General features: G+C 50.1%; 2 protein-coding genes across 4 annotated transcripts in view; one reads left to right on the top strand and one right to left on the bottom strand.

Moving 5' to 3' along the window:
• Positions 1–20,622, bottom strand: part of Loxhd1 (lipoxygenase homology PLAT domains 1) — a 137,767-nt gene that overhangs the window by 37,443 nt on the left and 79,702 nt on the right. For all 3 annotated transcript variants that reach the window (XM_077792369.1, XM_026414511.2, XM_026414512.2), the window contains 8 exons: positions 20,229–20,395; positions 19,368–19,472; positions 17,465–17,593; positions 15,963–16,127; positions 11,606–11,787; positions 7,175–7,291; positions 6,346–6,508; positions 880–1,034 (listed from right to left, as the gene is read on the bottom strand). In XM_077792369.1, the coding sequence (XP_077648495.1) occupies positions 880–1,034; positions 6,346–6,508; positions 7,175–7,291; positions 11,606–11,787; positions 15,963–16,127; positions 17,465–17,593; positions 19,368–19,472; positions 20,229–20,395 (1,183 nt within the window). The remainder of the gene's footprint in view (positions 1–879; positions 1,035–6,345; positions 6,509–7,174; positions 7,292–11,605; positions 11,788–15,962; positions 16,128–17,464; positions 17,594–19,367; positions 19,473–20,228; positions 20,396–20,622) is intronic.
• Positions 4,204–4,663, top strand: LOC144250000 (non-histone chromosomal protein HMG-17). Its single transcript, XM_077792325.1, has one exon. The coding sequence runs from the start codon at positions 4,231–4,233 to the stop codon at positions 4,501–4,503; it is 273 nt and encodes a 90-aa protein (XP_077648451.1). The 5' UTR covers positions 4,204–4,230; the 3' UTR covers positions 4,504–4,663.

Raw genomic sequence — 20,622 nt, 5'->3', positions numbered from 1 at the left:
AGCAAGACTACAGCTTGGATCAGAAGCCAATTCCCCAGATATGATCTCCTGGCCTCTGGGGGTTTGGGAAAGTTTTAGATGAATACAGAGGAGAAGAGGCTGTGGGTCCAGTGAAGGGGTCCAGGCAGGCAGGGCACAGGGAGAGAGCTGAGCTGGTGGCAACGGGAAGTCTGGCAATGCCCACCCTTTAAGGTCCCTCTGGACAGACTTCTTCCTTCTTGTAAAATCACAGTATGTTCAAGCTGGAAGGACCGTTGATACTGCTGGTCATGTGGTTTTTTAAAGCCTTTTAATAGTCACAGAACCCTTTTCTTGACAAAGGACTTGCTTGGTGCCTCAATAAACAGGCCAGGTCAAAGAGGTTCTATCTGGGTGGGAGGGGAGGCCTGTCTGCTTCCCCCATTTTGTCCATGGTTCCCGAGCGCCATGTGCTGCCCAGGGCTCTGCATGATGGAGTTGAGTCAATTCAAATTTGACCCCTTACTTTAAACTGAGGTCAGAGGAGGTGAATCACATATGGAGTTGAAGGCAGACCAGGCTCCAGACCCCCAGGCCAAGCCTCTGTCCACACAGACTGCACCACCCTCCAGCCGTCACCTCCACGGGCATGAGACCCTCCCATGAAGCCAACAACCTAGAGCTCGAGCCCCACCTTCTGCCCCACCTGACATCATCTGTGGGACCCTGGGAAGGTACACCTGCTAGGAAGGGGGATGGGCTGCCCTGTGGGGGGAAGGGCAAGGGCAAAAGCCCCCATGGGGGTTCCCAATATCCCACAGAATTCCCGAACACCCCTGGGGACCAAGGAGAGCCAGTACCCAGATAAATGTCCCAGGGTAAGAGAAGGGAAGTGGGGTGAACTCAGCACGCCCCGCATACCGTTCCTTTCTCAAACTTGTTGGTGCGGTTCTCGGACTTGCCCAGGTACCGCTCGCCGGTGTCCCCCAGGTCTCCGTAGATGGTGATGTAGACCTTGGCATCTGTCCCCGCCCCGGGAACGTTCCCGGTGAAGATCTGCACCGAGTACAGCACGACTGGGCAAGGAGTCGGACAGATGGACAAGACCAAGGGAGAAGGATGACATGGCTTTAGGTCTGGGAGCCGGACTTGCAGGCGGATTGAGGTGTGGTGCAGGCCTCAAGGAGTCAGGCCTTCCTCTTGCTCAGTTATGCATGTTCGGCTGCCACCCCTGCTGATCTGCACCCAGGGGCTCTCAGAGAACCAGAGCATGGGGACTTCTCCAAGTGCACCTCAAACCAGCCACCTCCACAGTGTCCGGGGGAAAGACCCCGGATGCCACCTGAAGTGTGTCTACATTGTGGTCACTAAATCTTCCTGCTGGGACACACCGACAATCACATGACATTCCATCTGACTGGTGTCAACGCCAGATCCTTCTAACTGGATCATGGGAAAATTACAATATGTTTTTAAAAATCATTGCCGGTCAGTGTCCATTTTCTTATTTTCATGTATTCTTCACCCCACTGTGTCCCCTTGACTTCCCCCAGGGCTTCAGACAAACTCTTCTCCCCCAAGTCCCAGGGACTGCTGCCCATCCTTTGTCCCCCAGGAACCCTGGGAAGTGCTTGATACCTATTAGGGCAATGAGTACAGAAAGTTTAAGGAAAATGGAAGCTTATGGCCTCCTGGAAGAAGAATTCAATTAAACAGCCCTTTCCCGATCTCTAACCCAGTGGGAAGAGGCAAGCCTCCCAAACCTTTATCTATCTATTTATTTATTTTAGTTGTAGATGGACACCATACCACCTTTATTTTATTTATTTATTTTTATGTGGCACTGGGGCTCAAACCCAGCCTCACACCTGATAGGCAAGCACTCTACCACTGAGCCACAACCCAGCCCCCACAAAACTCCTTGACGAATGTAGGAATGCTTCTCCCCTGTCCATACTCCTCTGTCCATGGAGATCTTTAGTTTCAGGTCAAGGATGAAGCAATTTCACTGGATTCTCCCCAAGGGAGATGAAGGCTAGAGGCTAGTTTCCCTTTTCCTTGAAAGTAGGGACCCCCCATGTGCACATAGAGACCCAGTAGGGAGATGGCTGCCAGATTCCTATAGGGACTTGGAGAAGGCCTCAAGGCAGAAGAAAGCCTTTCTTGACAAAGCCAGGGTTCATGCAGTGGTGTTTATGACTCAGAGAAATGACACCTGAGTGTTGGCAGAGAGCCAACAGCAACAGTGGCACAGTGTGTGGTACAGGACATAGAGAGGAGTGGCACCTACCCTAGATTAAGGGCTAAGGATCTCCTGTGAGCCTCAGGATTCCTACAAGACCCTCGGAAAGGAGTCCCCCTCCTTGCAGGACCTGAGCAGGGCTTTCTCTCCAGCCCTTGGAATTGGGCTCACAACCACCTCGAATCCAATGTGGGTAAGTGAGAGGCTACGGTTGCTCATGGCCGCGGGCACTGGCACAGGCACACCCGCGACAGGGTTCCTGGTGTTCCCTTGGGTTCTGCAGCACACACTCTTCTTCTTCCTCTCTGCTGTGCCTTCTGGAGTAGCATCATGGGTCCTCATCACCTTTGCACCCCATGGACCCCAAGTCCTCCCAGTTCCACCACCTCTCTCAGCTCATCTTGCACAGCCTGGCAGTGTCTTCCTTGAGCTCCTGAGTCTGTATCTCCAGTTGCTTCCCATGCTTCAAACCCTTGCTCTGTTACCTAGTGGTCATCTCCACCTCGACTAGAACCCAGCATCAAACTCACACATCCAAATGAGCTCTGTCCCTGCTGCACCCCACCTCCATTCCAGACCTCCCACCCACTGTCTCTCTCTCCACAGCACTCCCAGAGCCCTGCTTTCCAAAGCCTGTTGGTGCATTGTGAGACCTAATGGTTACAGGTGTGTCTCCCAATGTGAGGGCAACTGGGGACATATCACGCTTGCCCTTACCCCACCATACTCAGTGCACGGTCCAGCCAGCATTCCTGCTGCATTCGTAAATGAAACCTCTTGTTGCTTCAAAGAGCCAATATCATCCAAGTCTACCAAGGTAATACTGACATGAAGTGACATTAGGAGTCTTGTCACTGTTGAGACACAACAGTCGCCTGTCCTCCCCTCTCACTTCCTCTCCTCCACTTCCTGGCTGCCTTCAGGCCTGCCTGTTCCACACATGGAATCATCGTGGTGGGTGGGTGGGCCTGTGAGGACACGTTTCTAGAAGCCTTCTTCCCAGATTGCTGATGCGTCCCCAGGGGCTGTGACTAAATGGCCTTCCTACTCCCCCTACTCCACCCCCACTGCTTTTTCCAGTCCTTAGGGAATTAGGAAAACAGATCCAGCTTCTGGGTGCTGAGCAATGCCGTGTGCAGGATCCAGCTATTTCTGGATCCTCCTCCCTCTCCATCCCACCCAGGCCACAGCTCATCAGTGGAAAGATGTTTCCTTAGAAACATCACCAAGCGCCGAGTGGGTTTTGTGGCAAGTGATTCATACAGAACAGCCCAAGTGTGCTGCTGGGACAGCAGTCCAGGGCATCTTCTGGGGTCCAAGAAGAAAAGAAAACTATTGCCCTGATTCAATAGCAAAGAAAATTTAGGGAAAGAAGTATGGGCAGGGAGAGTTACGGTACTGGGGCAACACTGGTTTTTATTTCTAAGTGGAGTGGCAGTTGAGATTGAAGGAATGAAGGAGCTATAACTGTTTTTCTTCCTGTAATAGAAAAGGAAAAATATATTTGACTTTTGATTGTCTCACCAGCTTGGTGGGCAGAAAGATCTGTTCCCCTGTCTTTAGATAGGAATCTTGGATTTTATTGGAGTCTTGGGTTTTTTACTCCAGTTTTTCTAAGAAGGCAACACCACAATGTTGAGCTGGATTTCTAAGGTTTTAGAGCTTCTGGGGTCCATGTAGACCACCATGCTGGAGAGGCCCAGAGGAGTTTTTTTGTATGTTATCAGTGGCATAAAGTCTGGCTCTTGCAAGTGAAGTTGATTTTTGAAATAGCTAAAGCTAATTCACGAATGACTGGTGAATAACGTGGGGATTGACATGGACCACGCCTTCACTGGTCAAAACAGAGGTGTGACTCTGCCCCTGAGGTACAGGAAGAATATATGTGCATGTGCACGCACACATGATGTAGAAAAAGAGGAGAAAGAGCAGTGTGAAGAAGAAGAGGCGAGAGCGACCCCCGGACCGACCAAAGCCGCGCGCCGCTGCATCCCCGTGTCCAGCGCCTGCGTCCCGCCGCCGTCGCCACCATGCCCAAGAGAAAGGCTGAAGGGGATGCTAAAGGAGATAAAGCCAAGGTGAAAGACGAACCACAGAGAAGATCTGCAAGGTTGTCTGCCAAACCTGCTCCTCCAAAGCCAGAGCCCAAGCCTAAAAAGGCCCCTGCAAAGAAGGGAGAGAAGGTACCCAAAGGGAAGAAAGGAAAAGCTGACACTGGCAAGGATGGGAATAACCCTGCAGAAAATGGAGATGCCAAAACAGACCAGGCACAGAAAGCTGAAGGTGCTGGAGATGCCAAGTGAAGTGTGTGCGTTTTTGATAACTGTGTACTTCTGGTGACTGTACAGTTTGAAATACTATTTTTTATCAAGTTTTATAAAAATGCAGAATTTTGTTTTACTTTTTTTTTTTTTTTAAGCTATGTTGTTAGCACACAGAACACTTCATTGTTGTTTTGGGGGGAAGGAGCATATGTCACTAGTAGAATGTCTCCAAAGCTGGATTGCTGTGGGGGAAGACACCTTTCCCTTCTAGTTTTGAGAGACTTCCTCTTTGTTCCTAAGAGGAAGGGATTCCCTGATGTTGGCACACATAGCCACCTTGGCACAAATGCCTTGTGGTATGGAAAAACTCAAACTCATCTGTATGTCCTCCTGACCCTCTCTGCCATTGGCATAGACTTAACTCCCCTAAACCTGTTGGGACCTGATTCCCAACAGTTGGTTTTACCAGTGTGTGGGGCAATCTGGACTTTCCAGTGACGTCATTGAGAATAGTGTCCCTCAGAAGAGCAGCAGTTCCTTTTCTAGATTGTGGATCTTCAGATTAATAATTTTTGCCATTTTCCTTTCATTTCCTGAAAGTCAGGGTCGGCTTGTGAAAAGTTGTTAAACAACATGCTAAATGTGAAATGTCAACCCTCACTCTAAACTTTCCCTATTCAGAGCATCAAATGAAGACTTCATTGGGTTTTATAGTGGCTTTCTGATTTTGGTAGTCCATTCAAGAAGGGAGTTTGAAGGTTGTTGTATACTGTTAACGATTGTCTGCCCATGTCCTGCCTGAAATACCATGATTGTTTATGAAAAGTATCTTTAATAAAGCTGGATACAGTTTGAAAAAAAAAAAAAAGAAAAAGAGGAGAAAGCTGAAGAGTAAGCCTTGAGGAATACCACCTCAGCGGACTATTCAGAGAGGTAGGAAGAGAATCAGAATGTGACTGTGTCACCCAAAGCAAGGAGGAAGCCCAAGAATTGAGTGGTCAGGGTGGTGCAGATCCTGCAGAGAAAATGACATTCATGAAGAATGGAGAAAGGGCTGGGCATGGTGGCTCACGCCTGTAATCCCAGAAGCTCCAGAGGATCATGAGTTCAAAGTCAGCCTCTTGCAACTTAGGAAGTCCCTAAGCAACTCAGCTAGACCCTTTCTCTAAATAAAATATTTTAAAAGGGCTGGGGATTCTGGAAAGAAAAGAGAGAAAGGGGCTGGCTCATACAAAAACCAAATATGGGACCTTGGACACTCTGTCCCTGCATCCAACCCTCCAACCATGGAGAGCTAATATACAAGAGTTTCAGTTACAAATCAGCTTAGGGCTTTTCTGCCTGCCTGCCTGCCTTTCTTCCCTCCTTTTTTTTTTTTTTTTTTTCTTTTTGGTGGTGCTGGGAATCCAACTCAAGACCTTGCATGCGAGGCAGGTGCTCTACATTGAACTACATCCCAAGTTTCAAGATGCTTCTTAATTCATACTTAATTGGAGCAGCTGGATCCAGCATAAGCAGAGAGGACCAATCCACCCAGATTGGTAGGCAAATATATGGAGGAGAGAGAAAGCGAGGACCAGGATAATTCAGGCACAGGAAAACGCCTATTTGGATTTATTATCATAATATTGGACCAGGAAGGGATTTGAATACACACTTTGGAGCGAAACAGGGAAAACTTTGAAGTCTACTGCTGCAATTTATTAGCTGCTGGGCAGCTTGTGTGACTTCTGTGAGCCTCAGTTACCCTCTCTATAGCATGGAGATAAAATAGACCCTCCTTCTGCAGGAGAAGGCTCAGTCTGGAAAGGGCAGGTGCTCTGCAAGGGAGGGCCAGGCCCTGGCGCTGCCTCTGGTGATGGGGGTGACCCCTACACTTACTGTCCAGGGGCTCTTCCACTTCCTTGTAGACCTGCCTCAAGGACCCGTCTTTCATGTATTTCTCAGTGAAGATGTCGTAGGGGACCAGTTCTCGAATGGTCTTCTTGTCATCCTCGGAGGTGGCAAGCCATCGATCACATGGGAAAGTCAAGGTCTCTGTACCCTGGAGTGAGGAGGAGGGAGAAATTAGCCCCTGGTGTGGGAACTACCAATTCCAGAGACTCATGTTAATGTTAACTAGACCAAGGACAAGTGACGTGGAGCCTCAAAAATGCAAAAACCACAAGGCATCTTCTTGCCCCGTTCCGCGGATCTAGTCCTACCTGAAGACTTTCACAACGATGTCAGTGATTGGCTCTTGAAGGCTGGGGTTCCCAGGGTCACTTAAACATAGATATCTGAACCCCAAAGTAAACATTTAGATTCAGGGAGTAAGGGAAGGAGTTCCACGCTTTTAAGTCACTCCCAAATCATTCATATCCACTATGGCAGAGAGCTGTCTCCTAACTTGAGAATTTTGTGGATGCAGAATGTTTTCCTTCTGTGAACTGACTTTGAGTAGAAGATGGACATTCTGGTCATTCACTAGTACTCTGGCCTTGGGCATGGGGAGCAGAGATGTGGCTGCCCAGACTCTCCTCCTTGGCCACTAAACCAGGTTCCAGAAGATTCTGCCTTGGCCCTGACTAGTCTGAGTGAATTGGGTGAATTTTTCCTGAGGAGATTGTATTTCAATTGAATAAGGCTGAAGTAGCCATCAAGGGAATTTGCTTTGTCTCTTCTGGAACAGGGCAAGAGGAGGAGCAGAGCAGACCAGGCAAAAACTCACATCTTTGTCTGGGAGGAGCCTGCGGATGTCCACGTGGGAGCAGTGCCACCCCGGATTTATGCCTGTGTTATCGTGGCCGATCCGGATTTTTTCAATGATTTCTCCCACGTCTTCCAACTTTGAAAAGGATAAAAGGCAGAGGTTAGCAGAAAAGCCTCAGTGACACTCTGCCTCCCTAGAGCAGCCACCCCTAAGTCCCTTTGAACTTTTAGAGGTCACTTTCTCCAAAATTCTCCATGGCCCAGCCAGTCCAACCCCCGCTCTGCACATTCCATGTTCATGCTTAACTTCCCCAACCCTGACTTAAAGTCACTGAAGTCCAGCTCCCAGCTCAGTCCACTTCTCGGGAGGTGGCTCACTCTTCAAGGTGGAGCCCCGCCCCCTGGCTTCCTGTTGCTTGCTGTTGGAAAGTCCCATTCCCCATTGGAGAACTGAATTGGGTATCATAAGAGGAGCTGAGGTTCTGCCCTTGCTGTCTTGCCAGGCTGACCTTGTTCAAGCCCTCAGGTCACGAAGAGGAGCTCCTCTCCTGCCATGCCTTTTCTGCACTCCCACAAACTCCAGTCCTGCAAACTTGACATTCCCTTGCCACAGAACCTTTGCATGTGCTTTGCCAGTGTCCCTTGGACTTCCCAAGAAAGTCAATTCTCTTCATGACGGGCGCCCAGCGTGGTGTGGCTCCCCCTCTGGGTACTTCCCACAGTCAGAAGTTTGTGTGTTGCCTTCAGTCTCTTCCACCACTGCATTGTACCTATTCTTTCTTTTAGCACTGAAAGCCACAGGGCAGGCACCTGTGTTCATCATTGTATTCCCAAAGCCAGGAACAGTGCCTGTGACCTGGGCACTCAACCAGCAGACCAGTGGAGGTGGAGAGGACCAAAGAATGAGTATTTTTGTTCCCTTCCCTACAAGGTGGGTATGATGACGTCAGCCCTCATAACACTTTACAATGGTGTGCCCGGGCAAGCCCTGAACTGGGGGAAGCCGATCTCTCTCTCCTGCCTGAAGCCTACAGGCAATGGGGTGCCAGGGAGCAGCTCCTTCAGAACTGAAAGGTCCCTGACCCCTCAGAGCCTCTTTAAGGAAGTGGTGGGGTGGCCAGACACAGGGCAAGGCCATGCACTTGTCCACGGTGCACCTGTGGGCGCTCTGTCTGCCAGGCTGCCTGACCAACCAGCCCGACTCAAGCACCCCCGTGAGACTGACTCTTGGGCCTCTCTGGGTTCTCATATGTCATGTTCTCCTCTAAAGTGAGGCTGTATGTACCGATCCACACCCTGCCTGTCCATAAGAGGATCGGGACACGTTGAGGAAGGGCAAAGAGAAAAGAAGGGCAGGGTCAGCCGGCAGTGTCACCGGATGTCCTGGCTCATGGTCCCCAGAATGCCTACATAAGGTTGGGGGCTGAGGTGGGGTGTCTGCAGATGTGAGTTGCCTGTCAGTCTCTCTGCAGAAGTGGCCGCCCAGCTTGCTCCACTAAGCTCTCAGGGGCCACAAAGAGGTGGCAGAGTCAGTTCTGGCATGAATGGAGAGGTCTTGATGAGACAACTGTGTCTGAATGATCGACTGAGTCATTCATCCAATGCAAAGCCTCCAGAACTTCAGCCAGAAGTGACCTCTGCATGAGCTGGGGCTGCCTCCAACCCTGGCCTCCCCACCCAGCCGCAGTGGCAGGGGCATCGGCACTCATGCTCCCCAGTTCTTACCCTGGCTCTGCCCCTCCGACCTGTGTGACCTTAGGCAAGCCACTTGACCTCCGGGCCTTAACGTCCTTGTCTATGAAATGGGGAGAACACATCTTGCTCAGCTGATGCAGGAGCATAGGGGAACCCCTTAAAGTCACTTCCAGGTCTAAGGTTATGGACATGATCACGGTTCTCTGGCTCTAAGTGCCTGGCAGAACCCCACATTGCTGCACATTCTGTGGGTGGACAAGGATGCTGCAGCTGCCCTGTGGCACCTCCGCCCCCATTGCCACCACCCCTCTGCATCAGAGGAGTGAAAATCAGTGGCCATGATGGCCATCTGGAGACCCTGAGGCTTCTGAGTCTCTAAACAAAGATCAGTGTTTTCACTGCCATGGAAATTGTAAACGAGGCCTTACTCTTCCCCATCTAGACATGCGCAGAAGCTGCGGGAGGACTCTCTGGTCCTCAGGATCTCCATCTGAGGACCCAGCTGCCCAGTAGGACCAGGCAGTAAAGGGTCAGTGACTCTCCCTCTGGCCACAGGCCTCTTTCCTCCTTCCCCATCCCATTGCCTTGAGGTGTGAGATGTGTGAGCCTCTGGCTGCAATGATTCCTCTGAGACCTGAATCTACCAGCTACTTGGTTGGATGCACCAGGAGCTGACTCAACAGTTATCCCTCAAATGCCAGGAGGCCTTTAGAGGACTGTTGGTCACAGATGGTGGGCCTCAGAGGATGTCAGCATCCGAAGGGGCCTGGGATTCTCCTGGGAGGTGAAAGAAATAAGCAGAGAAGGTTCTGGAGTACAGAGCCCTGCTCTGCTGTTTTAGGATAACTGGAGCAAGTCCCTAAGCCTTGCTGTGCTGTTTCCTCATCTGTGAAATGGGATGATCATACTGCCACCCTCCTGGACACGTCATGAGGAGCTTGCAGGAAGGGCTCGAGGACCCTGAGCTCTTCTTGTTCTTTTCCCAGATAACCCTGTGTCCTTGCGTGGGGAGAAGTGGTGGCTGGCTCATGGGCTAGTGGCTGAGTAAGAGTCAGTGCTGGCCATCCCGGGCTCTCCTCTCACCTGGAGATCCACTGGACAACAGAAAGGAAGAGAGGGGTGTGGGCAGGAGGAGGGGCAGGGGCTAGAGACAAAGCCTTTTTGTGTGTTCTCAAGGTCTCAAACTCCCTGAGACCCAAATAGATTTGAAAAGAAAAAAAAATAGCACCAAATTCCTGGCAAATGATAGCTGCTTGTTAGCGGGGACTTCATTGATGAAAGTCTCCCGAAGTCCTGCTGAGGTGTAACCACAGCCTCAGCCACTGACGGCATTGGGCTCAGATGACTCACGCCATGACATCTTGGGTGGTGAGATGTTGAGTCTTATGTGGATAAATGAATCAGCCTTGAATTTTTCTTGCTAAAAGACTCAACAAAGGTGGCAGACCTTCCCACGAGTGCCTGAATGGTCCCTAAGAAGGTCTCCTGGGATAGCCACTGACTGATCAATAATGAGGAAGAGTTGGGGGCTTTGTTTCCCATGACCAGCAAAGAAGGGGTGTCTCCACAGGTCCCTGCTACGTGGAGAGTTGAGGCCCCTGAGCTTCCTGGCCCTTCTCATCCCTGCTGTTTCCCTGAGTCACATCATGTTCCTCCATGGCCCTCTGGCTAAATCTCAATCTGCAAGCTTTACTTATTTCCTCCTCTGGGGTGCTGTTCCCTGCACAAGGAATACCATTCCTCCTTGTCCCTGCATGTGTCCACTTTCATGCCCAGCCAAAACCAGCTCTTCCAAGAGCCCTTTCCTTCCCTAGATACCTATGGGCTCCAGCTCCGCCCACTTGCTAGATCTGGCCGAGGCTCAGGGTGCTATTCCAGAGCCAGTCCTTCCAGATTCAGAGACTGCGTCCACTGTTTCCTAGTGGTGTGGCTTTCTGTAAGCCCCTGAGCACCCTATGCCTTGGTTTCCCCCTCTTTGCCCAGGGATCGGTCCAGCAGGGTTGCTATGAGAGTTCTGTGAATGAATATAGATAAATCCTTGAGGTCCGCGCCCTCTGATCCACAGGGTCAATTATGGTGACAATCACCAGACCCAGAAGCTTTGTGTGGATTCTGGGGTCCTCACCCACACTGCAGAACTCTTGAAGGCAGGGGCGGGGCCTCTCCTGCTCTCGTGTCTCCCACCCACTGGGTATACTGCAGGGATCTTGGGTCAGAGTAGGCACTGAATGGGGGGGGGGGTGGGACTCTGGGGCTGGGACCTACACCCATACCAAACTTCAGGGAAAACCCCCACTGCCCAGACTTGACAGGGAGCTGGGGAATACATGGATGTTCTTCTCTATTGGATTGCTTGGTTGTGGCTTGCAAGCTGAGCAGTAGACCTGTCCCCAAGTGATCACTGGTGGTGAGATTTGTATGCCACCCCCCAGATCCCCCAGACCAGCCTGCCCAGAAGCCTTGCTCCAACTATAGACCTGAGTTTTGTGGTGGACTCACGGGAGACAACCTGTTGCCATCGTTTCTCTCATTTTCCCATATCCTAGCCATTCGTTGCCTCTGGTCCTGACCCCAGTCCTGGAGGGCCAGAGCCAGCTTCACTGTCCTCTTGGTTGGTGGGAGGTTCTGAAGCCCAGAGACACTGGATGAGCTGCCCAGCTCCCACTATGAAGGGCACGTCCTGCCCTCAACGCAGGCTTCTCTCCCCGTCTCTCTGACCCGCCACCTCTGCAGGCAGCTTGTTGAGCCCAGGTACCTCCACGATGAAGCGGGAGGCAGACTTCCTCTCAAAGAACAGCTTCTGCTCCCTCTTGTTGGTGCACAGAAACTTCTGCCGCGTGCACACAGCATCACAGCCATAGATGACGATGAAGATGTTGGCATCTGTCCCAGCAGCAAAGACATCGCTGGTGTAGAGGGTGATCTCGTAAGGGACAACTGAGGGGGGTGGCAAGAGGGGACGAGAGAATGGAAGACAAAGGCAGGTGAGGTCAAGTTCTTCACCAGCCCAGACCCTTTCACTGGGGAGCAGCTGCTCCTGGACCTGACTTTCACATGGTCCCCTAGCAACCACAGGCGGTCCTGTTCCATGTCTTGCAATCACAGAGATCCTCCGATCCCTCAGACCAGATCAGGGTCGCTGAGCCTCAGGCATCACAAGACCAGTACAGCAGACTGACGGAAGGCCCAAGTTATGGAATTTGACAAGCCCAAGCTTGAATCTGACTTCACTATCCGTGTGACCTGAGCAAGTTAGTTATGAACCTTAGTTTCTGTTATCTGTAAAGTCCCCTCAACATGGTGCTCAGCTGGACATTCTGTAATCAGGAACACTAGATTTCAGGGGACTCACCAACCAGATCTCCCGGCTTCAGTGGTGAGAATCCTCTCTCCTTTCTCCCCAGCTCTAGCTCCAGCCTCACTTGCTTCAAGCTGGCCTGCCCTCCCCAACCTGTGCACCTGGACCCTCATTCAGTTACCTTCACTTTACAGAAGTGTCCTGTAGAGGAAGGACAGGAGGAGATGAGGGTGACCAGGTTTCCTCCGTTCCGGGACTACCATCTGTCTTTAAAAGAGATCTGTCCAACCAGGGCTGTTAACAAGCAGCTACCCCATGAGCATCCACCAGCGGGAAGGACCAGCAAGTCTACAGTGTTAGCTGAGGACCTTTTGATTCAGGAGCCTTGGGGAGCTTGTTAAAAATACAGACTCCCAAACTCCTCCTCAGATTGTCTGTGAGGTAGGTCTAACACACACTCTCCACTAAAGTTTGAAAACAGTAGTTTAAAAATCACGTATTGTAACTACACATTTGGGTTCACGGGCAGCTTGTGAAGTGGGTTCAGGAAGCTACCCACCCAGTACTTTACAAACTTTATAGAATTGGGGCTGGGGTTGTAGCTCAGTGGAAGAGTGCTTGCCTAGCATGTGTGAGGCACTAGGTTCGATTCTCAGCACCACCTACAAATAAATAAAATAAAGGTCCATCAACAACTAAAAAATATTTTTTTAAAACTATATGGAATAGAAAATCTCACTGTATGTCCCACAGAGGGAGGGTAAATTTTTTGTGACACTTTCATTTGTTGCATATGTATATGAATGTGTATGGTTACTGTAGGCCTCAGTAAAAATAAGGAGAGAGAGAGAGAGAGAGAGAGAGAGAGAGAGAGAGAGAGAGAGAGATCACACAAGAGAGAAATCCCAGAGGAAAATGCTCAAGAGAACAGGCAGTTCTGGCTTCTCCAGACAAGGAATTTGCTCTTCATTTATTTTCAGGGTGCTTTGACGCAGACCTGTGATAGTGACACTTGTAACTGTCATTCATGGAGGACTTGCTATGTGCCAGATTCTGTATTAAGCACTCTAAAGGCCTCATCTCTTCATCCTCACGATGACCTGATGGAGTAGGTATTGTTTTACCCATTTTATAACATGAGGAAATCATGGCTCAGAGAAATCACTTGCCTGAGATGAACATGGTGGTATTCAAACTTGAACCCAGACTTGTCTGACCTCAGAGCCTATACAGTCTACCCCCAGGGTGAAATGGAAGAACGTACTGCCTCCTGCCATCAGCCACAGGGAGAGCATGCCGTGGAGGCCCATAAAGATGACATGGAGCCCCACAGTGGCCCAAGAGGGCCCCACTTATGGGTTGCTGAGAAATAGAGGCCTTAACCCTGCCAGGCCCTCAAGACACAGGGAGGCTCATCTCTGCAGTCCTGTGAGGATTCAGGTTGCTCCCTGGCCTGAAGCCTGGGAGGCCTGAAAGAAGAGCTGGTGATGGAGTTTGGGCTGTCCTGAGACCAGCGGGCAGCAGCAGAAGCCCTGGACGTTTCTGAGTAGGAACAGCCCACCCTGAGCCCTCATGGCTCCAGGCCTGGGCCCACATTTGGTTTCTGGTTTTTAGTTCTGCCTCTGCCACGGGGTAGCTGTGTGTCCTTGGGCCTTGGTTTCTTCACCTATAAAACGAGGAGGTTTAACTAGACTGTGGTTCCGTTTGTTTCATGAACCACAAATACATTTATTAAGAACATCCAGGAAAAACCTTGATGTGTGAAAATTGAGGAAGAGCTCAAGATGGCCTGGGGAGGGTTCCCTCTCAGACTCTCTCCTCCCCAAACTCACTGCCCTGGGACACCTCCCTCACCTGTCATGACCCTCAGACATATGTGGAAGCCAAAAGTCCCTCCTGGCTGTGACATGACACAGCTCTGCCTTTGTAGTTCCAGACTGGGGCCTGCCTCCCCTGGGGACTGCATGTCCAGAGCCTCCGCTGCCCCTTTCTGATTCTCTGGCCTCTGGGGCAGGTCCTCGGTCACCCCACCAGGAGCACTCGTGGTCTCTCCTCACTGGCTTCACAGGGGATCACACCACCTGGACCACCGCACACCTAGCTTCCAACATGCTTTCCAGTATCCTGCCTGGGACTGCTGACACTGTTTTCTATCAGTTCTGGACCAAGCTCCCTGGTTCCCTGGAGCCCATGGCTTTGGACCCGGAGGCCTTCTCTGGAAGTAGGTCCTGAGCCGTCGACTCCTCCCCGCTCTTCCCACCCTGAGAGTTTCACATTCACTCGGCACCCAGCTCTTCTTCATTCTGGCTTTCCTGAACAATTTCCTTTTGTGGTCTTTTTTCTTTTCTCCCCTTCCTTCCTTTATCTCCCCACCTTTTTGCTTTTTTTTTTTCTTTTGGAAAAAGAGAGTCCAAGACAAGGGGCAAATGGGTTGCTTTTACCATCAGGCTAGAACTGAATACAGTCAGCCCTCCATTTCTGCAGGTTCTGCATCTGCAGATTCAACCAACCATGATAAAAAAAAAAAAAAAAGTTGTGTCTGTCCTAAACATGTACAGACATTTTTCCTTATTGTTATGCCCTAATCAACACAGAATCCCAACTATTTATATAGCATTTACATTATATGAGGCACAAGAACTCATCTAGAGATAATTTAAATTATACAGGAGGCTCTGCATAGAGTATATGTGAATGTTATGTTATTTCATACAGGAGACTCGAGCATCTGCAAATTTCAGTGTCTGTGGGGGGTCCTGGAATCAATTCCCCAGACTGTCAAGGGACAACTGCATATTCAAAGTCAGGCCACACAAACTCTTACACGTTTGGTGGGACACAGAGCAAGTCCTGTCCTAGGGCACAGAGGGGATGGGTACATCTGCTCTTGAGGGTCCCAACCAGTCCTTCTGCCAGCCCTGTGTCTGTCTGTCAGTTCAGAGGCTGCCCTGAGCTGCAGGCAGCTCCTAGGAGCAAGGACCGGATCTAGGGTTTGCTTTGTGCACGCCTGCCTAGGGACTTCACTGGAGGGGGAAATGTCACTTTACTTCAGGCTTTGGATCAGAAAATATTTCACTGGAATTGCTTTAGGGGGAAAAGTGCATCACAGATTCATGCTGTTTGTTATTTGGGGAAAATATTTTGGTAGAGTTCATTATTTAGCTAGGAAAAAAAGTTGTACATATGCTCTGGGTTTGGTTCAGATTTTACCAAATTCAGACAGATTATTTATAGTTTTGTTGACTTCAGTTTGATTCCCAGGTCCTAAAATGCACTTACACATATATAAACATTTAATGTCTATGATCAGCTGACAACAGTAGAGGGGAAATGTCAAAATGTCACAAGCTACTCCGATAAAAGGAATTACATTGACTTCCTTTTTGAGTTCTCCCTCCTCCTCCTAACCCTCATGTAGCGGGGATTTCTTTGGCATGTAGATGCCTGGAAGAAGGATTGGTGGTGGCTTGGTCACCATTCCCCACAGTTAGACCAGTCTTTTTGATACTAGAACCACCCTACATTATTATCTCTATTTAACAAATGAGGAAACTGAGGCCTAGAGAGACCAGGCTCTCCTTGTGCTGTCACAGCTAGTTTGCGGTGAGTTTGGAATAAGTCCTGTGTTTTCTTTCCCTGAAGTTATGCCCATAGCTCCATGGCTGCTTCCTCTGCCCCCCACCCCAAGCTCAGGAAATTTGGGGAAGGAATGAGAGAGCCAAGTGGAGTGGACCCAGGAGGAGGACGGGGGTGAAGTCAGGTGGCAGGTACTGGGATTCTGAGGGGGACAGGCCTTGCCGTGTGTGGTGCTCACATGGTGTGTACAGTCTTGTCTGAAGCTCTGCGTGGAAAAGGTCTCTGACAATGGTCCCGTCATCTTCATCCTTGGCCAGCCAGCGGCCACAGGGAAACGTCATGCACTTTCCAAGAGATGGGGCGTCCACTTCTACCCAGTCTACAAACCAGCCTGGGGCCTTGCCTGGAGAGAGAGGAGACCCAGAAACCAACAGGAACTTGTGCAGAGATGGTTTCCTGTGGGTTCCTGCAGGGACTCCAAACATCCTCCCTGACTGGCTGGCGGACACCCAGAGCTCCGCCATTCCTGCGTCATTCCTTCTGCTGACAGCACTGCTGAGATGATTCCTGTTAATATGTGCACGCTGCTGGGGCTGGATCACACCCCGGGCTGCTGCCAGCAAAATTAGCAACAGTGAAGGAGCACAGGGAGGTAACAGGAGGTCAGAGACATTCTGAGGGGAGGAAAATGGATGCAGTCCAGGGTGGAAGGAGCTCCAAACAGGGAGCCCAGGGATGCTGCAGGGAGCCTGAGCCTACAGAGGCGATCATGCCACTTAATGGCAGGATGACACTCATAGCTTCCTGGCTCAGTTTGTGATGCAGGAGGAGGAGGGAAATGAGTGGAGGAATGATGCTCCTCCCGGAGTGCTCCAGCTTCAAGAAAGCAATGGAAACACGGCAGAGAGCCCTGTCCCTGCAGTCTTGACAGTCATGGATTCTAGGACCAGGATCCCTTCCTTAAGCTTAGAAGGGTGGTTTTGGCACTAAGAAAAAGGATCCACCCAGCGACTTGGGAGGCGGAGGCAGGAGGATTGCGAGTATAGAGCCAGCCTCAGCAATTTAGTGAGGCAGTAAGCAACTCAGTGAGACCCTGTCTCTAAATAAAATACAAAATAGGGCTGGGGATGTGGCTCAGTGGTCGAGTGCCCCTGAGTTCAATCCCTGGTACCTAAAAACAAAAATTAAAAAAAAAAAAAAGAGTCCAACTTTACTCAGAGAGAGAAAACACAGGTACATCCTCTGCCTATCTGCAGTGCCTGTGGGTTCCACGAAGGGCTGGCTAGATCAGTGGTTCTAAAGTGGGGACCCCAGGCCAGCAGGCTCTACAACACCCAAGGATTTGGGAGATGTGCATATTCTCAGGCATCTTCCCAGACCTGTTGAATCTAGTCTGGTGGGAGAGAACCCTGTGCTTTAAAACCTCTGCCCTACCCCCACGTGATTCTGATGCACACTCAAATCAGAAAGCCAGAGTTAGGTCAGGGAGTTTCGAATCTAGCCTCATATTAACTTTACTGAGGTTGGGGAATGGGTAAAGGCTTTAAAAATTTCCAGTTTCCAGATCCCAACCCAAACCAATTAGACCAGAATCGGTGTACAGCCAGGGCTCCAATGGACTAGAGGGTTGGAGAAGCTGTGTTATTATGGAAGGAAGATGGTGTCCAAATCTCCAAGTTCAGATGCCCACAGGCGTCTGAACATGGTGCTCATGGAGAGAACAGGGGAGGGAGGCCAAACCTGTGTTGTCATGGCCAATCCTGACTTTCCACAGGTCTCCCAGATCCAGCGTCTCTACTGTGAAGATTTCAATGCTGTCTCTCTCAAACTTGTCACTGTTGGTCTTGGAGGATTTCAGGAGGGTTGTTCCTGCCAACCAAATGACCCCAACATGACTGGCTGACCCTGAGATCTATCCAATCATGTTAGCCACCAACCCATTTTGTCTCTCTCCATAGTGACCAAACTTCTCAACTCTAAAGCTGAATTTAGACTATGCAGTTAACACCCACCAGGCACTTTGGCACATTTGGTGTGTGTGTGTGTGTGTGTGTGTGTGTGTGTGTGTGTGTGTGTTCTTTTATTGAGCTTTGCTGTAACCCTTTCAAGTATACATTTTTTTCCTAGTTTATACCCAAAGAAAGGCCTTCTCCAAGGAGAAGGTGGTGGGGTTCTATGTCAACATCTACTTTCTTTCCTAACTCTTCATGATTCTCCACGTGAGGAAGGAACTACCAGTAAAACCACCCTTCCCATGCTCACTGAGAAAACAGGGGACCCCTATGCAGATGGGACAAAGGGAATTCTCTGGAGACTCTCATCTGGAAGGCTGGAGAGATGGCATCAAATACCTCCCACCTGCCATCTCTCATGTGGAATCTGGGGACTCCGACTGTGGGTCAGCCTGAAATTTGAGCTGGTCTCAGAATCACCTCCATCCCCTCCTGCCTCAGCTTGCCTTGAAGTCTCCCCTGCCCCTGCCCTCAGTCCTACTGTGGTCCCACCTCACATAGAAAGTCTCTGGCATTCATAGCCTCATTGCAGACTGGCATAAGCGCATAGAGAGACAGACCTTGGTCCAAATGCCTGGCTCTGCCTCTTGCCATCTGGACTATCTTGGACAAATTGCTCAATGTCTCTGAGACTTGGTTCCTCAAATGTCAAAAAGAGGTGTTCTTGTTCCCTTCCCTGTAGAGTTGTTGTAAGAACATAATAAGATGATGACGGTCAAGGGCGCAAGAGTGCGTCTAGGCAAGTAAGAGCAGATGTTGGAGCTATGGATTCCTTTGACCATGGTTCAGGAGCCAGCACAACCACATACAGTAGAAGTTATAAATTAATTAGTTCATCATTCATTATTTGCTTTATCTAACCCGTTAAATAATAATAATGATTAGTGTTTATTGAATAACACTTTGACCCAAATATTTCACATGTTCAATTAATTCCATGAAATTCACAATTCTATGAGGCACATAAAGTTTTTATCTTTATTTTACAAGTGGGGAAAACTAAGTCACAGAGAGGTTAAGCAGCTTGTCTGAGGTCATACAACTCATGAATGGTGGTGTGGAAATTTGAACCAATCAGTTAAGTTCCCCAGGCTGAGGTCTCTATTAGCTCACTGTCATATTAGACTATAAGCACCCATGGCTCAGGATAAGCCTTCATTCTTCAAGAACAGTTGGCATGCAGTTCTGAACTCACAAGCTCTGAGCTAATGCATGATGACAACTTGAGGGCTGATTCTCAAAACCCAGACACAATGACTGGATGGGAGCATCAAGAAGATCCTAGCCCAGCACTAAATGCCCCCTTCTCTGGGTTGCTATGCAAAGGCTTCAGAGTAACTCCAGGACACCTTGGGCATCTCATACTAAAGAAGAATGGCATCCACTGGCTGGAGCTCATAGGAGGTTGGGAGGAGCCACTTTTTCCCAGGTGTTACTGGGGTGCATTTTGGGCAAGGGACATCTCTGCCATTAGAACAGAAGAGAAAGCTGACCCAGAGGAGATATTTTAGGAAAAAAGGAACTTTCTTTCTTGTATGGGGCTGGGTTCAGCAATCAGAATTTCCCTGGACACTTCTGAGTCCCATAGAAGGACAGATGTGGGTAAGCTTTGGTCCCCGTTGCTTTCTTACCCGTGTCATCTTGTGTGCCAAAGAGCGTGATGAAGACATTGGCATCGGTACCTGCATTCTTCTTGTCCCCTGTCTTTATGGTCACTGAGAACGTGGTTGATTTATCTGCCAGGAGAAGAATGTAGAGAAGTGAACTGCAGACTGCTCAAGTCTCCTGGAGGGAGGAGAGAGGACCTCCAGGAGGGCTTCCTTGCTCCCCACCTCTGGCCCCATCAGGCCAGCTCTTCCCCTACTCTCTCAATCCTACACTTCTGGACCCCAGGATTAGAAATAAGCACATTTCCATGATCACTTTACTTGCAGTATGTGTTTTTCTGAAGTTGCCTGAGGGTGGAGATAATGTCCCCTGACCCTGGCTCACACAGGAAACCCTCAATCAATAGAGTCAATAGGACAGAGGAGATGAAGTGGGGGTGGGGATGGTGATTGGAAGAATCCAGGGGACCAGCCAGGAGCCCTGGGCTGACTGCCATCTGGGATACAGGTTTCAGGGAAGAGCACAAGCATCAGGGGACTCTTGAGGGCCAGTGTTCATTGCTTCCCTGGACACAAATGCACTGGGAGCCTCTCATGTGCCTGGAGGGAAGGACAAAAGATGAATCAGATCTGGCTACGACCATTCCATCCCGACAGTAACCCCACGTACTCTACAAACTGTCCTTTATAGTGAGCGTTTTGCTGGGCACATGGGAACGTGCTTCCCACCCTGACCTCTCCTTCCTTGCTGTGGAGGAAAGAGAGGGTGATGCATCTGGATTGTACCCAGAGCCCTTGGGGAGGGAGGAAAGATGGAGATCAGAAGTGGAGGAGAGGAGGGGGCAGGGATTCTGGAGGGAGAAAATCAGCTCTAGTTTAGAAAACCTTTTTGCTCCAGAGCCAGGTTGTCAAGGGGGTTACTGTCACCATGTCCCCCACCCTCCTCATCCTCGCTGGGCAGCACATAGGACTCGTCCACTGGCAACAGCTCCCTGGACAGCTGGCCATCGTCCTCCTCCACTGCCAGCCAGCGTTGGCACGGGAAGTAGTACCTGTAGGGATGGGGAGGGAAGGTTGGGAATGTCCTCTGAGGAAGGTTTCCTGCAGGAGCAGGTATGGGCTGAAAGTGAGGGACACACAGTCCCCTCAATCCACCCTTCACGGCTTTGCCCTTCCAGCACATCCAACCTGAGAGGGACCCCATGGGTCACCTGTCTGGGGAATGGTCTCCAGACATCCCATTGAAGTTGGGTCATATTGGATGGAAGGAGAGGGCCTG

Source organism: Urocitellus parryii, chromosome 13 (assembly GCF_045843805.1).
Source record: "Urocitellus parryii isolate mUroPar1 chromosome 13, mUroPar1.hap1, whole genome shotgun sequence".
NCBI classification, from domain to species: Eukaryota; Metazoa; Chordata; class Mammalia; order Rodentia; family Sciuridae; genus Urocitellus; species Urocitellus parryii.
This window is presented reverse-complemented; position numbering and strand designations above follow the sequence as displayed.